This window comes from Petaurus breviceps, unplaced genomic scaffold, assembly GCF_028583685.1.
Source record: "Petaurus breviceps papuanus isolate PSGF00001 unplaced genomic scaffold, PetGlider_PUasm1.0 178, whole genome shotgun sequence".
Taxonomy (NCBI): Eukaryota; Metazoa; Chordata; class Mammalia; order Diprotodontia; family Petauridae; genus Petaurus; species Petaurus breviceps.
The window spans coordinates 31,250,131-31,271,049 of NW_027185777.1; the positions used below are offsets into that span (position 1 = coordinate 31,250,131).

Consider the following 20,919-nt stretch of genomic DNA (forward strand, 5'->3'; position numbering starts at 1 on the left):
AGAGCACTGGACCTGGAGCCAGGAGAACCAGGAAGCCCTGAGTTCAAATACAGACACTTCTTAGCTGTGGGACCCTAGGCAGTTAGGTGGAATAGTGGATAAAGTTCTGAGCCTGGAGTCAGGAAAACTCATCTTCTTGAGTTCAAATCTAGCCTCAGATACTTACTAGCTGTGTGACCTTGGGCAAGTCACTTAACTTTGCCTCAGTTTTCTCATCTATAAAATGAGATAGAGAAGGAAATGACAAAGCACTCCAATATCTTTGCTGAGAAAATCCCATTTGGGGTCACAAATAGACATGATTGAAATGAGTGAAAGAACAAAAATTTCCTCCAAAATCTCTCCAACAACCATCTTCTCTTTTCTATTCTCATTGATATCACCTTTACACAAGACTTTACTTCTCACTTGGACTACTGAAAAAGCTTCCTTGCTCCAGTTTCTTCCTTCTCCAACTCAGTCTACCCACTGCTCCAGATTAATTTTCCTTTAAGATAGCTCTTTTCCCATCAATCTGATGCTAAAAAACTTTCAGTGGCACTCCACTGCCCACTAAAACTTCTTAGCATTGTGTTCAGGGGCTTTCACTTGCTTTTACAGTATTATTTACCTAAACACACATATATCCCTGACTTGCCAAACTGGATTACCTTCTTTTTCCCAAACATGACATGCATTTTCTTGTGCTATAACATCTTTCTTCATGCTTTTCCTTATGCCTAGGGATACCTCCCCTACCCCTCATTTCTACCAGTCAATATCCTATCAAACCCAGGTATTCAGATAGTACCTCCTGTATAAAGCCATAAAGAAATTGGATTCCTCTTCCAAAATGGGATTTCTCTTTTATCCAAATGCCCTGAGCACCATTATGTCTTTCTCTTATAGGACTTAACAGTATTCTACTTTGTAGTACAATTAATCTGTGCCCTAGACTTATTTCTATATTCCCTCTTTTCCCCTTATCTGATAAAAATGTTTAATTATAATTTGTATTCACCTAGATCTCTTTCATGCGAAGGGCTTAACATAGTGCTTTGTTATGCATGTGGCAGACATTTAACTAATGCTTGTTGGATGTGTTAATGTTGTCAAATTCTGCCATTTACACCCTTACAACTAAATCAACAAATGTTTCTAGAGTGAATTATGTATGAGAGATATAATGAACTAGCCCTCAAGGACCTTAAAATTTAATGGGAAGGGGGCAGCTAGGTGGCACAGTGAATAGAACACTGGCCCTGGAGTCAGGAGGATTTGTTCAAATTTAACCCCAGACACTTGACACACTTGCTAGCTGTGTGACTTTGAGCAAATCATTTAACCCCAATTGCCCTCCAAAAAGCAAAAAAAAATAAAAAATTTAATGGGAAGATAAAACAAGCAGGCCAACACACACACACACACACACACACACACACACACACACACACACATGAAAGGAAGTCTCAAAACTTGACAAAGCAAGCCTGTTTTTCCCATAAAATGCTATGTTAATAGTAATGCCAGTTCTTAACTGAGGACAGGGAATTTAAAATGTAGTCTATAAAAACCTACTTCTAGACATAGCTAAAGTGGAAATTATATAAACACAAAAATTTAAACCTTGGGACCATTTCCAGATTGTAAATGTACTAATTAAATCAAGCATGCATGATTCTAAGAAAAATCAAAACTACTGCAGACCACAGGGCAGAATTCGACAGGGATACATATTCTATTTGAGTTGCATAATACACACCTCTACCCCCAAAACACACACACTCACTCTCTCTCTCTCTCTCTCTCTCACACACACACACACACACATCCACAATGTAAAGAGAAATCTACCCCTTCAAAAAAATTAAGCAAACTTTGTACTTGGGAAAATTAAGTCTGATACAAAATACTAAAATATTTAATATTAAAATCAGATCTTTATACACACACATACACACACACAATCTTAGCATATAAAAATATCTCTACTCCCACCATACTTCTTCACACTACTCCAAAGAACTCCTCCACCTCCCTTTCCTGCACACTTTAATGTACCATTTTTATACTATAAAGTGTCTCGTGGCTAGGTTTTAACTAGTGAAAAACCTATAGAATTAATGTTCTATAGACCTGGAACTCATGATATACATTCCAGTCATTATTGTAGATAGTGAACTCACTAAATCCTTTTGCAAATCTCTTCAGTACTCAGTATATTTATAAAATAAGTGCTGTAATAAAGTATTGAAATATATTAAAATAAAGAGCACATAAGAAATAACAGGCAACTAAGGCACATATTGTGCTTCTGTTATCAGAACTACATTGGGTTTATCCTTTAATTAAATCCATTAGTTTAACAAATATTCTGGAATACAAACAAAACTTTCACATCACAAAAGGAATGAAAGATACTCTACAAAGTAATTAATGAGAAGTCAATAAAGCTGAAAGCAAGATTAACCATAACCATAATGAAAAACATAGTTGATGGATAGATACCATTTCCCTAGTAGCACTAAAGAGGAATTAGGATATGAAAACAGAACAGGCCCATTCTGGCTAGGATACTTAGACATATGTCAAGCTAATGGAGAGCCAAATGGATTTTCAGGCAAAATCTGGTTTTCACGGGCCCTAAACCTACAGGCAAAGCACATTACCTAACCTAAATGAATTATTGGTCCTTCTGGGGAAATGGAAATGTTTTTTCTATTTCATTATAGCAAGTACCACTCAAACACATGAACCTTTGAAGACAAAATGTACAGTAAGTGTCATTAAAATGATGTATCACCTCTGATAGCTTAACGCATAGTTGCCTCTCCCAGCCTTCTTCTGGTGGGTATTCAGGAATAAATACCCAATCTGCACCACAAGCCAGGGCACTTACAAGAGCGAGATACCTATTCAGGAAATATCAAAGGCAGACATTACACCTTGTAGGTGACATTGCACTGAACTGAGAATTGAACAGAAGAGAGCAGATTAGACAGCATTTGGGAAAACTCCAATTATATACCCTTGCTATGTATGCAGGAGGGTGGAGGGGGGAGGGAGAGGGGAAGAAAAGACTCCCAAACCATCTTTTCCCCATCAGTTGTCTTTTCCTGACATGCTAAATGACTTGTGAACCACAGAAAATCACAATCCCCAAAGAGTTTAAATTGCAACTAGGGGCAGCTAGGTGGTGCAATGAATAGAGCACCGGCCCTGGAATTCAGGAGGACCTGAGTTCAAATGCGGCCTCAGATACTTAACACAAAAACTAGCCGTGTGACCTTGGGCAAGTCACTTAGCCCCAACTGCCTTCCAAAAAGCAACAAAAAAAATTGCAACTGATTCAATAGTCATGGAAAGACAGATGGCAGACCTAATTAGTTAGATCCACAGCATATTATAGACTCAGAATTTCAGAGACCTAAAATGCAACTAAGGAAGGATCTATTTGATGCTATACCCAATAAGGGGCCTTTACCTAAAGACCTAAAATGAGGGAGAATTCACTACTTCTTGAGACAAACCCATTTTCTTTTTAGACAGCTCTCAGCATTACTAAATTTTTCTTTGAATTATCAGTGATGTTGTGTACACAAAGTAACATAAAAAGTATCATTTAGGAACTGAGTAATCAGAAAAGAAGGGCTTATCATGTATTGAGAGTGAGGTATAACAGATGGAGAACCCAAATATTGCACTGGTACCCTGACAATGTGTCAAGACCTAGATTCAGGCATCAGACACATTGGGCAGAATATTTAGGGAGGATCTATGAAAAGATTTGGACAAAAGTGACACAGGATGAGAAGGTGTGGGTGGGATGTGATCTACTCTGATGGAAGGAACACCAAGTTCACCAAGATCAAAGATATTGTGAAGTAAATATACATTGGGCACTAATAGAAACAGGGTGGTATTATGGAAAGTATACTCAAACAAGAGTCAGGGGGCAGCTAGGTGGCACAGCGGATAGAGTACTGGTCCTGAAATCAGGAGGACCTGAGTTCAAATATGACTTCTGACCTGATACTTGACACTTACTAGCTATGTGACCCTGGGCAAGTCACTTAATCCTAATTACCTCACACTGCCCCCAATAAAACAAACAAGCAAGGGTCAAGAGTCCTGGATTCTAGTCCTGGGTCTGCCAACAATTAGAAGTGTGTCACTGGGACGTCTAGGTGGCACAGTGAATAGAGCACTGACCTTGGAGTCAAGAGGACCTGAGTTCAAATCCGACCTCAGCCACTTCACACACACACACACACACACACACACACAAAACTAGCCATGTGACCTTGGGCAAGTCACTTAAACCCAATTGCCCTGCCTTCCTCACTTCAAAAAAAGCAAAAAAAAAAAAAATGTGTCACTCCATATCTCTGGGGCTCATCTATAAAATGAAGGGGGTTAGACAATGTCCATAAAGCATATTATTTTCTAAACACATACCCACAGTGTCTTCCCATAACCTCCAGAACAAAGGTCCTCTGGTGACTGTAACACAAAAAGATAGGGAATAGAAATATAATTAACCTTAACACTGGAACGAACACCAAACAGAAAGGTAGAGGAATAAGACAATACCTTAAAATAAGACTACAATTCTACAGCTACTAGAGGTATATAAACTGGTCACACAAAGATTCATTTTCTACAAATGTTAAATCAGAGTTTATTCAAGTAGATGCTTCAAAGCACCTGGAATGAAGTAGTCTCTCACATCATTGAAAATTACTATTTTTCTTCCATCTGATACAATCCTTCTATATAACCTGACTAATGCCTAATGTGAAAGTACTAGCAGATACTATACTTGATTGTATGCCACCATGAGGGTGGGGAAGGAGAGAAAATTTGAAACTCAAAGAATTGTGGAAATGAATCTTGTAAACTAAAAGTAAACAAATTAATAAAGACCAAAAAAAAAAAAAAAAGAAAATTGCTATTTTTCAAAACATTACTTTTCCATTTTGAAAACACATTCACATGTGCTGTAAGGATGTGAGATTTTTAAATTATTTCTAGAAAACTTTCTTATGGTTATTTAAGGGGAGTGAGCAAACTTGGATAAACAGACTTATTTCCAATATAAAGAACCATTAATTGGACATATTCTCACAAAAGGAACCCAGAAGTAAGGTGCCTGGGTGACTGTAAAAATAGAAGAAAATCCTGGGGAAATTCTCCTAAAAATGAAGGCTTAGAGACTAAGGAAAAAAGGGAAAATCAATAAATAAACCACAGATCCATTTTTTTACTCTCATACTTTCAAACACTCAAGTTGTTACCAGGATATCATGAGTCCTGGGCTATTTAGATGCTCCCTTCGTAACCTGGCATTTCAGTTTGCTTAGGCATATTTTGCCAACATTCAAATCTGGGCAATTATTTTCCCCAGTTCTGTTCTCCCTGCTCATTTCTTTCTAATGTTTTACCTCTGGGCAGTGGTCATGATGGCATCCACAACTTCAATGATTCTGTGCAAAGCAGAGTCGGTACCAATTGTCATGTCCGTCCCACAAAAGTCATTGTCTATGGAGCCCACCATCCCCACAATGTTGAGGTAGGCATACTTCTTCGCGGCCTCTTTTCCAATTTTACCTGTTTAAAAATAGACAGTGTTCATGGTGACTACCATTTGATGTTCCAGGATCAACACAATGTTTAAAGAAAAATGATCTTGTGTGAGAAATGATGTACCCATTTTGGTTATTAACTCATCCTCACAAATTTTTTGAATAATTGCTCATGAATTCAGGGGAAAGAAGGCTTGTCAAAGACAAAAAAAAATATTTTCACAGAATGAACTGCTCCTTTAGACTGATATAATAAAAAGAACACAACCTGGCTGAAAGAACTGACTTCAAATACTGGTTCCAACTCTCACTATTTTCTGTAAAGCAAGCATCCTGTAAGTTCCAATATGCTGTCTAAAGAACAGTCTTATTACTCTGTCATCTAGCTTGGGGGGATGTGTAAGAATCTATACTCTACTGGAATGGCCCTAAAGAAGCCAGGGTCACCTCTATACTACATGGGACATTAAAACAGGACTTTAGCAGAGATTATTAGTACATACTATACTTTAATAGGTTTTATATTACTCAAATTTGAGATTACATATGTATATGTGAATATACTTAGGTATTTGCATCTGTATATGTGTAATATATATGCATACACACACACACATACAGATATATATAATGGGCCTGAGGTCAGGAAGACTCATCTTCAAATATGGACACAGACACTTACTAGCTGTGTGACCCTGGGCAAGTCAATTAACCTTATTTGCCTCAGTTCCTCATCTATAAAACAAGGTAGATAAGGAAATGTCAATCCACTCTAGTATCTTTGCCAAGAAAACCCCAAATTGGGTCACAAAGAGTCAGATGTGACTGAAACAAATGAACAACAATGAAATTGTGGGTCACAAAGAGTTGGACACAACTAAAATGACTGAACAATGAAAAAATATATCTTTCTATATGTGTGTGTGTACATATACATACATATCCACATACATCTCAAGCACAGGTTATAAGAAAATAAATTCCATTGTATCCCATAACTAGAATTTTTAGAAATTCTCCTTCAGAACTACTAAGAAGTTCACAGCAAAGGAAAGTCTAAGCTTAAGTTACAATCCTATCTATCATTTGGTGAACTACCTTATTTAACTAAGAGGTTTTAAAAGAATAACCTAACTCAGTGGGCTAAATCAAAGTCCTGACAGGTAACATAACAAAACCTACTTCAAGTTACCAAAATTTGCCAAGCAGAAAGGTCACTTTTCTCTGAAGGCAATAGAAGACAACAGGAAGGTTCCAACATACCAGTTTGGGCTAATTCTTGTAGGAGTCCACTCCATTCTTCACGGAAAAGGTTGGCTCCAGTTAAGCTTCCATCCCCACCAATCACACACAGGTTAGTGATTCCATTTTGAATCAAGTTATAAGCTGCTTGTAAGCGGCCTTCCCGGGTACGGAATGCTTGGCAACGTGCACTGCCAATGACTGTTCCTCCCTGGAAGAAAAAAATCATATCCATTTACCCCCTTCCAAATAGATGGACAGAAGTATAGAAAGATACATGCCTAGTCCCACATATATATATATATATGAAACTATCAGAGATCGTGAACATCTCTTCTTTCTGGTCAGCCATCTGAAGGTGGTAAGAAAGATATGTTAATTCTCCCTGCCTAGGTTCTTGAACTATACTATGATAAAAGACAAAAGCATGGGAGTTGCCATTCATTTATTCATTCAATTCATTTATTCAACCAATAATTAAATGCCAACCAGGTCCCACAAATTGAACTGGGCAGGGGAGATATAAAGATAATAGAGATAAGCTCTCAAAAGGAGCTTAAAATCTTACTACAATATAATTGTTCTGTTATATGGGGTTTATTTCTGAGGAGGGAGACCAATTTTATCTCTGTGGAAGACTCCCAGTGTGGAAACTCTCTCCAACAATGCACAGGCACAGTTATCTGTAACTTAGTCGTAGAGTTGCCTGAGGCACTAAAATGCACTCAGTTTCTTCCTCTAGGTCAGAGGTGGGCCTTAAACCCAGGTCTTTTGGAGCCCAAAGCTGGACCTCTAGGCACTATGATACTACCTATCAGATTATAGAATGGGGAAATCTGAAAACATACACAGATAAGTAGAACAGTAGCCAAATTCAACAATGGGGAACAAAACAATAGATGCTGTTTCTTAAAGTATATATAAACCCCCAAAGGGCCTGCATATGCTCAGTAATAATAAAGATAGTGCAGAATAATAACACCAGTGCTTGATGAGCATATTACAAGAGCACTGAAAAGAATTAAATCCCCTTCCCGAATTGTATATTATGCTCTGTTTTAAGGGAGCGTCTTATTTAGGAAATCATCCCATGACTGAAGCTTCACATTTTGCAGTCAGGTCTCAATGTAAATTGATTTTTTAAAAAAAGGGAAGGAAGGTGTATGCTCTGATTTTTGTTTTTTGATTGAACTTTTTTTTTAATAGAAACATATTCAAAAATCTAAATTCACAAAAAATATGAAAAAAAATTATTATAACACAAAAAGATTCTTCACTTATAAGATTTACTTAGTGCCTCCTTAAAATACTGAACTACCCTGTACATTTAACATGATTAAATTTTTTTTTAAGCAATCAGGGTTAAGTAACTTGCTCAAGGTTACACGGCAAGTTATTTCTGGGTGTGGTGCTGAGTATCTGAGCCCGGATTTGATCCAGGTCATCCCGACACTGGAGCTGGTGCTCTTACTCACTGAACCACCTGGCCGCTCCAACATGATTAAATTCACAATAATTAAATCTGCACATGAAACTTTTCAGGAGTACCTCTGCACAAAGACAGGTCCATTTTGCTGGGAGAAAGCTGTATAAGGAGATACATAACTTCAACCACTCTTACAATTGTGTGGATGTATTTATTCATTCATACATAAACACAAATACCAGATATGCATAGTATCTAAAAACTGACTTTTAGAAACATTTTACTCCTTTCCAAACAAAAGTTGGCATGATAACATCTGAAATTTAAAAAACAAACAACCCAATATTAAATGGCCTTTCTGCATATGTACTGCATACTATCAGTCTGCCCCAAGGTAAAGGTTCAAATTTGCTCAGAAATAATTTTTATTACCAATAGCACTTCCCTGGTAGAGTTCAGGTGATTGTTTTCTTCTGATAATGGTAGTAATCAAGTAAATTATGACTGTGCAAAGCAAAGGTGAATTTCAGGCAAACACTTCCCTGGTAGAATTCAGGTGACTGTACTCTTCTGATAATAGTAATAATCAAGTAAATTATGACTAAGCAAAGCAAAGGTGGATTTCAGGGACTAAATTAAAAGGTATTTAGCACAGAGGATACAAGTTTTCTTGGTTTAATCATTGGAGGATCATGAAATTTATAATGTTGAAATAAAATCTGTAAGCTATAAATACTCCAATTGCATGGAAATCATTCATAGTCTTAAGAGAAGAAAACCCAGAATGGTAAACTGCAGTTCTGCTAGTTTCACACACACACACACACACACACACACACACACACACACTCTCTCTCTCTCTCTCTCTCTCTCTCTCTCTCTCTCTCTCTCTCTCTCTCTGGCCACAAGTATTGCATAGTTCAATGCTCACTCCTCAAACAAGATGGAAATGCTGCTGTTCTTATAAGTTTATTATAATCCAGTAATAAGGAGATGTTGGAGAATAAAAACACCACTCTATCCAATAATTTTTGGTCATCAACATTTAATTCAATAGGGCAGCTAGCTAGATGGAGGGCATGTAGACACAGAAATGTGTCTAAATGTGTCAACAGAAAGGGGGAGGTGTTGAGGACCACGGCCAGTGATCCTGATGATAAGATCCTGATGGCTGAATAAGCCCTTCTCAGCATAAGACCCTGCCAAACAGGCCATGATCGGTTCCCCATCCTCCAGGAAGGCTCACAGGCATGGGCTTCACATCCCCATGAGAAGTGTGGTATGCACTCCCGGCTTGGGTACAAGGACACTCACAGTGTTCTCAGGGGAAACTAGCATAATGTAGCAACGTAGTATTAACTAGAAGCCTTGGGACAACTCCATTCTGTTCTAGGGAGGTTTAGTGAGGTTTGGAACATCCTGCCCAGTACTTGTACCCTGATAATAAGGATAGAGTGCACAGCTGTCATGTATGAGGTGAATGGGAACTAGAGCAATGGTGTAATCCCAAAGACAGTGGCTTATGATGACTATGCAGTTTTACACTATATACACTGGACTCTTAGCTGAATAAAGTTGACTCAGTTTTCTACCATACTGGAGTCCCATCTCATTTATCATTGTCAACCTCTGGGTAAGTAATCCTTTATCTATCTTTTCACCTTTTTCTTCAGCTTTTCTTTCTCAGATCTGCTGCTAGCCAGCAGGGCTCCTCTCTACCACTATCTCAGACTGCCACAGAAGGGCAAGGGTCCCTGGGTGGGCTTGGCTCCCCACAGGGCATGACTAGGAAATGATGGGGTAGAGGCTCTGAGAAACCCCTAGAACTCTGATTGAATTTTCCCACTTGGTGAAGCATTTGTCTGAGGCCATAAGCCTTTCATTATTGCTAGGCCCAAATCTGTAACTCTTAACCTAGCCTAGCCTTCCATAGTCCAGCTACTTCCCACCCTAGAGCCTATCAAAATATCTATACCCTTAAACTAGCCTAGCCCTCCATTGTTGGTCACCTCCAGGTAGCCTTCAGCTATTTCCCACCCTTAATACCATTCCTGGAGTCTGACCTCAAGATCCTCCTTAGATTCCCTCCCCAAACCCCTCTTCTAGACCACCCCTAGATCCCTCCCACCATCTTTCTGTATGATCCATCTTGCCTCTATGAAGGTGCTGAAATTAATCTAGCACAGACTCAGTCTGTGTCAGATTGTTCTGATCCGCTTGTTCAATACAAGCGTCACAAATATTTAAGTTCCTTAAGAGTCTACCATTATGGCAAATTATTAATAAACTTTGTTTTACTTTGACTGAGAGAAGGCTTGAGTTGAATTCATTCAGCAGGACCAGGTGTGTTGGTATTGTGGGGTCTTGACCACCTCTAAAAGCCTAAACCTCAATGGAAAGAGATATTCACTGAAAGTCAAAATCTTTACATTTATAAGGGATTATGGAAAACCTGAGTCACATGAGGCACATTTTAAATGACTCCAGGCAAGGGACTAGATCAGGGCTTAACAAATCCTAACTGGCAGATGAACAGGAAGCTGGGCAGTTTTGGCAGGTAATTAAAAATGAAAACAAAAAAAGTGAAAAATATATTTGGCACATAAATTTGGGGAATTTGTTAATGGTTCTAAAGCAAATCTGTCAAGTCTTACAATGGACTTTAATATTTTTATTTAATATTTAATTGTTGATAACTAAGTTGTTTAATTATTTAATTATTAATATCTAATATTTTTATTAATATCTCAGCTCTTTGTCTGCTGAGGTAATTCTTTTTTTTTTGTGGGGCAGTTGGGGTTAAGTGACTTGCCCAAGGTCACACGGCTAGTAAGTGTTAAGTGTCTGAGGCTGGATTTGAACTCAGGTCCTCCTGACCCCAGGGCTGGAGTCTATTCACTGGCTCTATTCACTATGCCACCTAGCCACCCCTGCTGCTGAGGTAATTCTTAATCACTCATCTCTAGTTTATTTCTAGTTAATTCTGATGCTTATTTTAGGAAAAGTAAAAATGCTCAAGTAATGTAAAAGAAATTTTCTCTCCATATTGCTGAAATAAGAAGTTTCACAATATTATAAGTGCTATAATGGTTAAAGTGCCCAGTAATAGCTAGATATATACAAATACAAAGTTACATACCACTTGGAGAATGCTGGAAACACATTCCCAGGTCACTTCAACGATATTATTGCCTCCATCTACCATACCTTGATAACCCTAAGAAAGAACACATGGTTTTCAGATTAAAACAATGGATGGTGAATGTTACAATGAATTTAATGCTTAAATGGTACACAATGCAACTATTAAGTACAATCAAGCTTCTGAGAATTCTAGGATAGAAAAATACAATCATTAGTTAAAAGCAATATTACAACAAAACTCCATTAACAAACTCTGATTGGAATTTCACTAGGTTGGTCTTTCGTTTACTTTATTATCTAGAAATAAAATTTAAATTAGTACTTAAAAATGCTGACTAGCCCTCCATCAGTTAGTTTGAATAAGTAAGGTTTCTTGAATTTAAGGTTTTTATCCCATCAGTCTAGGGGATTTTTTGGGAGGGAGAGAAAGGATTTATATACTTTGAGACAACAACACTAAAGACTATGACTCAGGGGTGGGGAATGTGGCCTCCAGGCAGCAGGTTCCCTACCCCCATTGTTATTAGATGCCCTCCAAAGAAAACATGAGACTGCAGAAGCAGTAAAGAGTTTATTTTGGACTAAGACCATACTATATCTGATAATTCCTTGGGAAGCTGCTCATCTTTTTATAGGACTTCCTCTTCCATGCTTCTGTGACATCCTCTCTCCTCCTTTCAGCTATCTCCCCCCATTAGAATGTCAGCACCTTAAGGAGGGGATTGGCCTCCCTTTCTGCTTGTATATCTATTTCCAGTGCTTAAGCTAAGAAGCGGAAAATACTATAAAGCTGAATAGACAAAGTTAATAAAGGTAGTTAATCGGTAAGTGGTCCTTAATTTTGATCACATTTTATTCAACATTTGACCTTCAGGTTACAAAAATACAAAATTTAGAGCTGGAAGGGCTCTTAGAATCATCTACCTATCTGTGTTGCGAAGTCTGCCATCTTTCTGGGCTCAGGATTCAATGTTCTCCTCTATAAAATGATGGGGTTAGACTATGTAACCTCTAAGATCTCTTCTTAATTTCCCTGCAGCTTTTGAGAGAGCTGAACACTACTATCTCCCTCAACTCTCCCCCACCTCATCCTCCATACTCCTGTGACCCTGGATGTAATACAGGGTTATGTCCCAGAACAGGTATCAAACACGTTCTCCACAGGCCAGCTGTGACCCCCAACCCTCCCAAGTGTGGCCCCAACCAGATTAAAATGTCACCAGCAAAGATTGACAAAAGAAATAAAAATGTAATAAAATGTAGGAAATATTACATTATAAAATGAAGTCATTATGTGGCCTGCAGGGTTCCTTACGTGACCTCCATATTTGAGTTTGACATCACTATCCAAGACCCTCTTTTGTCTATAATCTCTATAATCTCCCTTGGTGTTCTCATCTTTTCCAGTGAGTTCAGGTATCATCTATAGACAGAAAACTCCTATTTCTGTACATTGTACCCTAATGTCTTATTGAATTCCAGCCCTACATCATCAGTTGCCTTTGAGACATCTCTTCCTAGCTAGGTGATGGAGCGCTGGACCTGAATCAGGAAGACCTGAATTCAAATGTGATCTCACACACTTGCTAGTTTTGTGACCCTGGACTAGTCACTTAACCTCTATCCACCTCAGTTTCCTCAGCTATAAAATGGAGATCAGAATAGCACCTACCTCACAGGGTTGTTGTGAGGATCACATGAGAGTTGTGTAAAGTGCTTAGCATAATGCCTAGTACATAGTAGGTGCTACATAAATGCCTATTCCTAATCTCTTACTAAATGTCCTATAAACATCCCAAACTCAACATGCCCAAAACTAAAGTGATTCTCTTTTTCCTATCTCTTTACCTGCCCTTCCTCCAAGCATGCAGATGAGTGGAACAAAATATAGTTAAAACTCAAGATTATCTTTCTACCACCATGTGACTGACTACACTATTCAATAAACTCCACCGGCTACTTGTTACTTTTGGAATCCAATATAAACACCTCTATGTTGCACTTAAAGTCCCTTTATAACCTGGCTCCAACAACTCTTTCCAGGCCTATGATACTTTAGTCTTCTTTACTCACTGTACAGTGGAACCAAACTGTCCTTCTGGCTGTTTCTTCCCAGCTTTCCATCTCCTTATCCTGGGACTGGCTGCTCACCATGTCTAGAACGCACTTTCTCCTTACCTCTGCCTCTTCAAATACCTAGTTTTCTTCAAAACTCAGCTACAAGTCCATCTCAGACAAGGGATAGTGCTAATTGTCCCAGCTGCTAGAGTTCCACTTTCCCCACTCTGCGCCTGCCCCCAAATCAATGCTTCCCTATTCAAGGCCGTCTACAAAATAAAGGCTATAGTCAAATACCCAGCCTTTCTCCAGGAACTCTCTTTAATGCTCCAGGCAAACTGAATTCTCCACCCTTGGTAACCTTACCATGTTTCCTGCCCTAGCGAGGGTCAGGTTGTTTCCCAAAAGCAGAAAGAGCGGTACTCCACCTCTGCCTTCTGGGTTCCTATTCATTCTTTAAAGCTCCACTGAACTTCTATGGGAAGGTGATGCCCCTCTTCTTCCACCTCCAGACACTATAACATCTGATGCACTACCAAGAAGCACTGTGCATGAGAATTGAGTATAAATCTTGTGTTCCTGCTAAACTTAAAACTCCATTGAGAGGCCTCATTTCTATAATATACAAAGAGTTGAGTAGAATCTATAAGAATACAAGCCACTCCCCAATTGATAAATGGTCAAAGGATATGAATAGGCAGTTTTCAGAGGAAGAAATGAAAGATATCTATAAACAAATGAAAAAATGCTCTAAATCACTATTGATTAGATAATTGCAAATCAAAACAACTCTGAGGTACCACATCTCACCAGCCAGATTGGCTGACAAAACAGGAAAATGATAAATGCTAGAGTGGATGTGGAAAAATTGGAATACTAATGCATTGTTGGTGGAATTGTGAACAGATCCAGCCATTCTGGAAAGCAATCTGGAACTATGCCCAAAGGGCTATAAATAAGTACATACCCTTTGACCCAGCAATACCACTTCTAGAGTTATATCCCAAAGAGATCAGAGAAATGGGAAGAGGACCAGTATGGACAAAAATATTTATAGCAGCTCTTTTTGTGGTGGCAAAGAATTGGAAATCAAAGGGATGCCCATCAATTGGGGAATGGCTGAACAAGATGTGGTATATAAATGTAATAGAATACTACTGTCCTATAAGAAATGAGGAGCAAATAGACTTTATAATAACCTAGAGACTTAAATATACTGATGCTGAGCGAGAAAAGCAGAACCAGGGGAAATCTGTACACAATCACACACACACAACGTATGTGTGATGACTAACTTCAATAGGCTGGGTTTCTCTCAGCAATGTAAGGTTATAAGACAGCTCCAAAGACTCATGATGGAAAGAGATATCCACATCCAGAAAAAGATGTGGGGTCTGAATGAAGATTGAAACAAACTACTTGCTTTGTTTCTTTTTCTTGTTTTGTTTTGTTTCCTCTTTCCCACTGATCATTCCATCAGTTATCATCCTTCTTTACAACCTGACTAATGATTAATGTGAAGATATTTGTAGATCCTATACTTGATTCAAGGGACTATGGAACTGAATGTTGTAAACTAAAAGTAAATAACCAAAGCAATTTAATAAAAAAAAAAAAACTCCATTGAGAACAGACATCTGTCCTATTTAAACTTTCCATTTCTCCCCAGACTAACATGGTGCTCTGTTCACACTATCAATACACAAGCACACACACACACACACACACACCCTTTTAACCCCATATATATCTTTTTTTTTAAGCAGTTGGGGTTAAGTAACTTGTTCAAGGTTGCATGGCCAGTTATGTTGTGTGGGTGCCAAGTATCTGAGGCCAGAACAGATCCTGGGTTTCCCGACTCTGGGGCCGGCACTCTTACTCACTGCACCACCTGGCTGCCCCTCATATATCTTTTTATGCATTTAAAAACATTATTCTGAAAGGGGTCCGTGGGCTTCACCAGGTTACCAAAGGGATCCATAACCCAAACAAGGTTAAGAATTCCAACAATAAGAGGCGGCCAGGTGGCTCAGCAGTAAGAGTAAGAGCTTAGAGTAAGAGCACCAGCTCCAGTGTCAGGATGACCTGGGGATCAAATCTGGGCTCAGATACTTAGCACCACACCCAGAAATAACTGGCTGTGTAACCTTGAGCAAGTTACTTAACCCCGATTGCTTTAAAAAAAAAAAAGAATTCCAACACTACAGATAATAGTTAATTGTCAGTTTTTCAAAGAAGTTTTCACATAATCACAGAAATCCTGTTATGTAAGAAATGGGAGGGATTACCTAGTTCAGGTGTGGGGAACCTGCAGCCTCAAGGCCACATGTGACCTTCTAGGTCCTCAAATGTACCTCCTCTTTGACTCCAAACTTCACAGAACAAATCCCCTTGATAAAAGGATTTGTTTTCTCTTGAACTCAGTTCAAGAGCCACCTGGAAGGTCACAAGTGGCCTGGAGGCTACAGGTTCCCCACCCCTGACCTAGTTCAACTACCCTTATTTTACATGAGGAATCCAAAGCCCAGAGAATTTACCAAGATTAGAGCCTTAGTGTTCATTTCATTTTTAAAAAATTCACAGCACCCCCCACATACCAGAATTGAGGGAAACAGGGAATACTTCAATGGCATCCCAAGTCAGAACTCTGGATGCATTTTACCACAGAAACACTGAATAAGTGGTAGCTAGATTCTATTTCAGGTGTGTTACAAGCTAAATAGATTGTTGCAGGCGGTGCTAGGAACTCAACAGGCATTTACCTCATTGCACTAATGAGAAAATACTAATAAGAAAATACTTAAGAATTTCAAATATCTTTATTTGCAAAGGAACTTTAGAAACAATTCCATTTGCAAGCTAAGGGTTGTCTTTTAACATATACTTAGGCAGTTTCCGTTCAGGAATGTAATGTCTGTAAAAGCCTAGACAGATACCACTAGTTGGTACAATTAGGAAAGCCACTGCCATTATGAAAGAAGCCTGAATGAAATCAGTTATGATTTGGGAGACCCCCATAACACTTTTGCGCTAGTTACTATAATAGAATTCTCTTCAGTGAAGAGGGAGAGTGTCCAACACCCTGAGACACTCAACCAGTACAGAGCATGCTCTTTTCAAGCTCTATGGGCCAGAAATTCTTAAATAAGGAGTTATGAATCATAAGGAAAAACCTCACTCATGGTGTTGCACTAACAGTTTAAACCAAGAATCGAGCATCCCTTCTGACCAATGGCCAAGACGTTATGCCCCAAAGGCTCTCAGTTTGGAAGTACAATTACTCCCAATGTACCAACCACGCTAAAGAAATCTAGACCATGACTGAGGAAAAGGGAGAAGTTAACATATAGGTTTACATAGTCTATCAGGATACGTGGATGAACAAGCCACTGAAAGAGGAGCCTAATCTACTTATAAGTACTTCTGGAAGTGAGCCAGATATGGAAGGGACTTATTAGATTCTCTGACCTTTATAGTCAACCAGTTGTAGCACATACCAAATTTAGAGATGAGCACATAGTAACAGCATATGTCAAGATCTGGAAAGTTCACTCTCCAGAGGAGAATTATAGCTGTATTAGAAGAGAATTAGCATATAGATTCAGAATATCTATTTTGTAATAGGTATGGCTAAGGGAACCTGACATGTTACTGGCAAGACCAGCAGAAAAATGTTACTTCTAGGTCCAAAATTTTATGGTGGTTTTTTTTTTTTTTTTGGGGGGGGGGCAGAGGTAAAGTTTATATCCAGGAACTAGTGTAGAAACAAGCCAATTCAACATGTCCTTTCCCCCTATCAGTTTAAGGGTAGTTTCACAAGAAGGTAAGTTCTTACTGTATTTAAAAGTATTTGGTGCCATGGACAGTGTTTGACCAACACACTAACGACATTTTTTAGGATTCTGTAATGGAATACTGACTACTAATTGCCCTGCTAGAAAAGTGGATCAGTACTGGGGAGGCAGACATTGAAAATTTCTGGCTCTCATTCATGCCTTTTACTAATCATTCACCACACGTAGATCTGTCCCTGTTTTATACTTGTCTAAGTTTAAACCAGGCAGAACTGGTTCAATCAAATAAAATGCCAATTCTTTATCAGGACTATCAATGCTTCTGGATTAGCATACCAATCACATGCTCTCTAGTAAGACAAGATCATAGTACTTATTACAACTAAAATATTGATCTCTTTAATCTGCTGGTAAACAAGAAAGATCTAGGCAACATTAGAAGCTACAAAATATAGATAAGGTAGTTCAGTAGAAAAAGTACTGGATTTAGACTCCAAAGTCCCTGGCTCAATTCTCAATCCTTTTCCCATGGTACCAATATGACCTCAGGCAAATCACTTAAATTCTTTGTGCCTCGGTTTCTCCATCTGTAAAATGGGGGTGGGGTGGGGAAACTAGATGATCTCTGAGGTTCTTTCTAGGTCTTTTTATTCTTAACTTTTGTTTTTTATATTCCCTAAATGTTCCCCTCTACCACCTCCTAGAGAGGCATTCTAGAAGACTATTTAAAAAAATAGAGGAAGAAGAGAGAAAGTCAGCAAGACCAACCTATGCATTGAAAAAAAAAATTAAGTAAAGTCAAAGTTCAACACCTATAGCCTTCCTGTCTCTGGCAAAGGAGGTGCTTTATCCTATCAAGTTTGTTCTTCAAATTTTGCAGCATTCACTTTTGACTGTTCTGTGGTGTTGCATATACAGCCAGTCATTAAAGGAGTGAAAAAATATTCATTAAGCACTTACTGTGTGCCAAGTGCTAGAGATAAAAATGTAAAAACAAAGATAGTCTTACCCTCAAGGGGCTTATAGAATAGGGAGACAACATATAAAGAGGAGAGGTAGCCAGGGAGGGGTCTTTTGGTACCTCCACACTTTTTTTCTTTTTTTTTTAATAAAAATATTTTTACAAGGGATGGCTTACTAGGTTAGATAGAGGGAGAAACATTTAGAAATGAAAATATAAAAACAAAAAATAATAAAAATGAGATTTTTAAATTAAATAAAAATGTGATCAAAATTCTTTAAAATAACATTGACCTACCTACGTCTCTGAAATCCCCTACAAATGGTATACATTTTCCCTGACCCCATTTCAATTTGTTCAAATCCTAACCATCCTTCAAAGTCCTCCATAAAGGCTTCCTTGGTTTCAGCTAAAAGCTGAATTTTCCTCTTCTGAATTTCTGAAGCATTTTGTATCTGATGAATTTCTCATTCAAAATCTTAATGTGTATATCTCTTCTTTCCTATTCAATTTGTAACCTCTTTGAGTGAACTGTGTTTTATTTATCTTCAAATCTTCCATGATGTGCATGCAGTTGGTAGTCAAAAAATGTTTGTTGAATTGAAGGTCATATCTCAGATAAAAATATCTTCTAATGGCTTGTACAATGGATACCCTCATATGAGCACTTTCTTATTAGCCTACAAAAGACTGTAGAATTGCCTTCATTTGCCCCTAAAATAGTAGGGTAGTTTTCCAATTCAACTACCTTACCGGCCCTTGTATCTCAATGTCTCATATCCTTGGGTAGAAGGTAAAGGATGGTATAAATTGCTACTGAGCTAATTCCCTGCCCCATATATTCATAAAAGGAAAGGTCAGGGTTCCAGGTCTAAGAGAATTATTCCCAGTGCCTTGTTGGTAGGAAAAAAGAACTGGGTTTTGTAAGATTTGTAAAGAAAAAAACAATTACTTGAAGACTCTAAGCAGAACCATCAAAATCCTCAAGACTGGGCGAGTCAGGACAAACTGTTTCAGAGAGGAGCCTGGTGATAGTTTTCGCTGTAAGGTCACTGTTCCTAAAGATCTTCCACCTTCTCTCTTGTTACTAGCAAGCCTATCCCTAAACCTTAAGGAATTCTAACCAATGCCCCTTTCACAGAAGGCATGAAAGTTACAATGGGGTAGGTTTTAGTCCAAAATAAGGGACTAATAATGAAAGTAATTCAAAAGAAATGGAATGTATTGCCCTTGAGAGACAGTGAAGTAATGAAAAATATTTAGCACAAGTAGGATGATGTCAGAAATGTTGGCAAAGGGATTCTGCAAGCCATTAGAAGTCAGACTAGTTGAATCCACCTTAAAGAATGTGGATTGTATATCTGTTTTGCCTACCTGGTAAGAAGCTACTATGAGGATCGAAAGAGGGAAATACATGTCTACACTCTTGGAAAACTGTAAACTACCATATCTAAAATACTAGTATTGTCCAGGGATAAAAGGAATTTAATTCCTCTTTAGAGAGATTTCCATAAGTTTTTAAACACAGGAGTTAAAAATGTAGAGAGAAACCCAGGATTAGGGAGAACAAGCTAATATGTCTGTGCCATTAAAAAAAATACTTAAAAACCACACCTAATATGGAGACAAGAGTCAGAAAAAAGATATTTTTTAAAAAACAAGGGGTCAGGAAAAATTCCAAGTACTAAGAGTTTATAGCCCAAAATTGCCAAAGAACGAAACAAAACTTTTATGCCTATTTACATTCCTCAGTGGGGGGAATAGGAAGCAGCTTCAAGGGGAAAAAAGCATTTTGGATATTGACATGCAAATATTGCAACTTTCATTCAAAAGGCGATTCACAAAACAACTTGGAGAAGAGCGCAAAGGAATCCCAAGCTCAGCAAGGTGCCAACTACTTGTTTTCATGCCAGTGAAGTGGCTCAGCAGGCACAAATGGTGGTGCCAGGTCATAACAGCAATTGCTCTGGGAATGGAAATTCCCAGTCTAAGGCAATCTAGGATCCAAAGAGCATGAAATGGCAAAACAGAATCCTGAAAAGTCTTCGATTAGATTTAGCATTTTGAAGTATTCTTTTCCTTTCAGTTTGGTTTTAAAAATCAAAAGTTATATGGGTCTGACTTAACAAAAAACATTTTTGCATTTTTGACACCTAAGCCATAGGACTCTAAAAAGACTGTGCAGTATTAACAAGAGGAGATAGTAAACAGTCCTGGGGATTCCTTCCCCTCCCCAAATATTTTTTCCTTTCAAGTTGACAAGACATGTACCTTATTTATTCATTGGGTCTCTAGTTAGTACAGGATAGAAGTGCAGTGGCCACACATTGGCCCTTCTCAGTACTGATCTTTAAGGAAGCTTTGCCCCTCTCTATTTCTCGCTTGGGTGGGTCCATCTCTCCATAGGCAGCCTGGGCACTCCCACTCCTGAGGACTCAATATATTGATGGATATCAGATTTAGCCCTACTGCAGGTCTGAGCTTCCAAGTTCAAGAGATCTGCTCACCTCAGTCATAAGTTGTACAAGCATATGCTAATAGACCCAATCTGATTTAACAATTTAGAATATGCATATAAAATGTATATGTGTATATATCTACATGTGTATGCATATATAAATGTAGATATATACCAGATATAAGACTATAAAGGTGTATCTATGCATATATTTTATATTTGTGCCTTTATATATTTATATCCCTTCAAAGAGGAATATATACACATGTATG

At 38.3% G+C, this 20,919-nt stretch overlaps 1 protein-coding gene across 2 annotated transcripts in view; it reads right to left on the minus strand.

Moving 5' to 3' along the window:
- PFKP (phosphofructokinase, platelet) overlaps positions 1 to 20,919 on the minus strand; it is a 90,241-nt gene that overhangs the window by 50,341 nt on the left and 18,981 nt on the right. For both annotated transcript variants that reach the window (XM_069086534.1, XM_069086533.1), the window contains exons 3-7: positions 11,372 to 11,449; positions 6,828 to 7,017; positions 5,424 to 5,589; positions 4,438 to 4,482; positions 2,783 to 2,891 (exon numbers count right to left, since the gene is read on the minus strand). In XM_069086534.1, the coding sequence (XP_068942635.1) occupies positions 2,783 to 2,891; positions 4,438 to 4,482; positions 5,424 to 5,589; positions 6,828 to 7,017; positions 11,372 to 11,449 (588 nt within the window). The remainder of the gene's footprint in view (positions 1 to 2,782; positions 2,892 to 4,437; positions 4,483 to 5,423; positions 5,590 to 6,827; positions 7,018 to 11,371; positions 11,450 to 20,919) is intronic.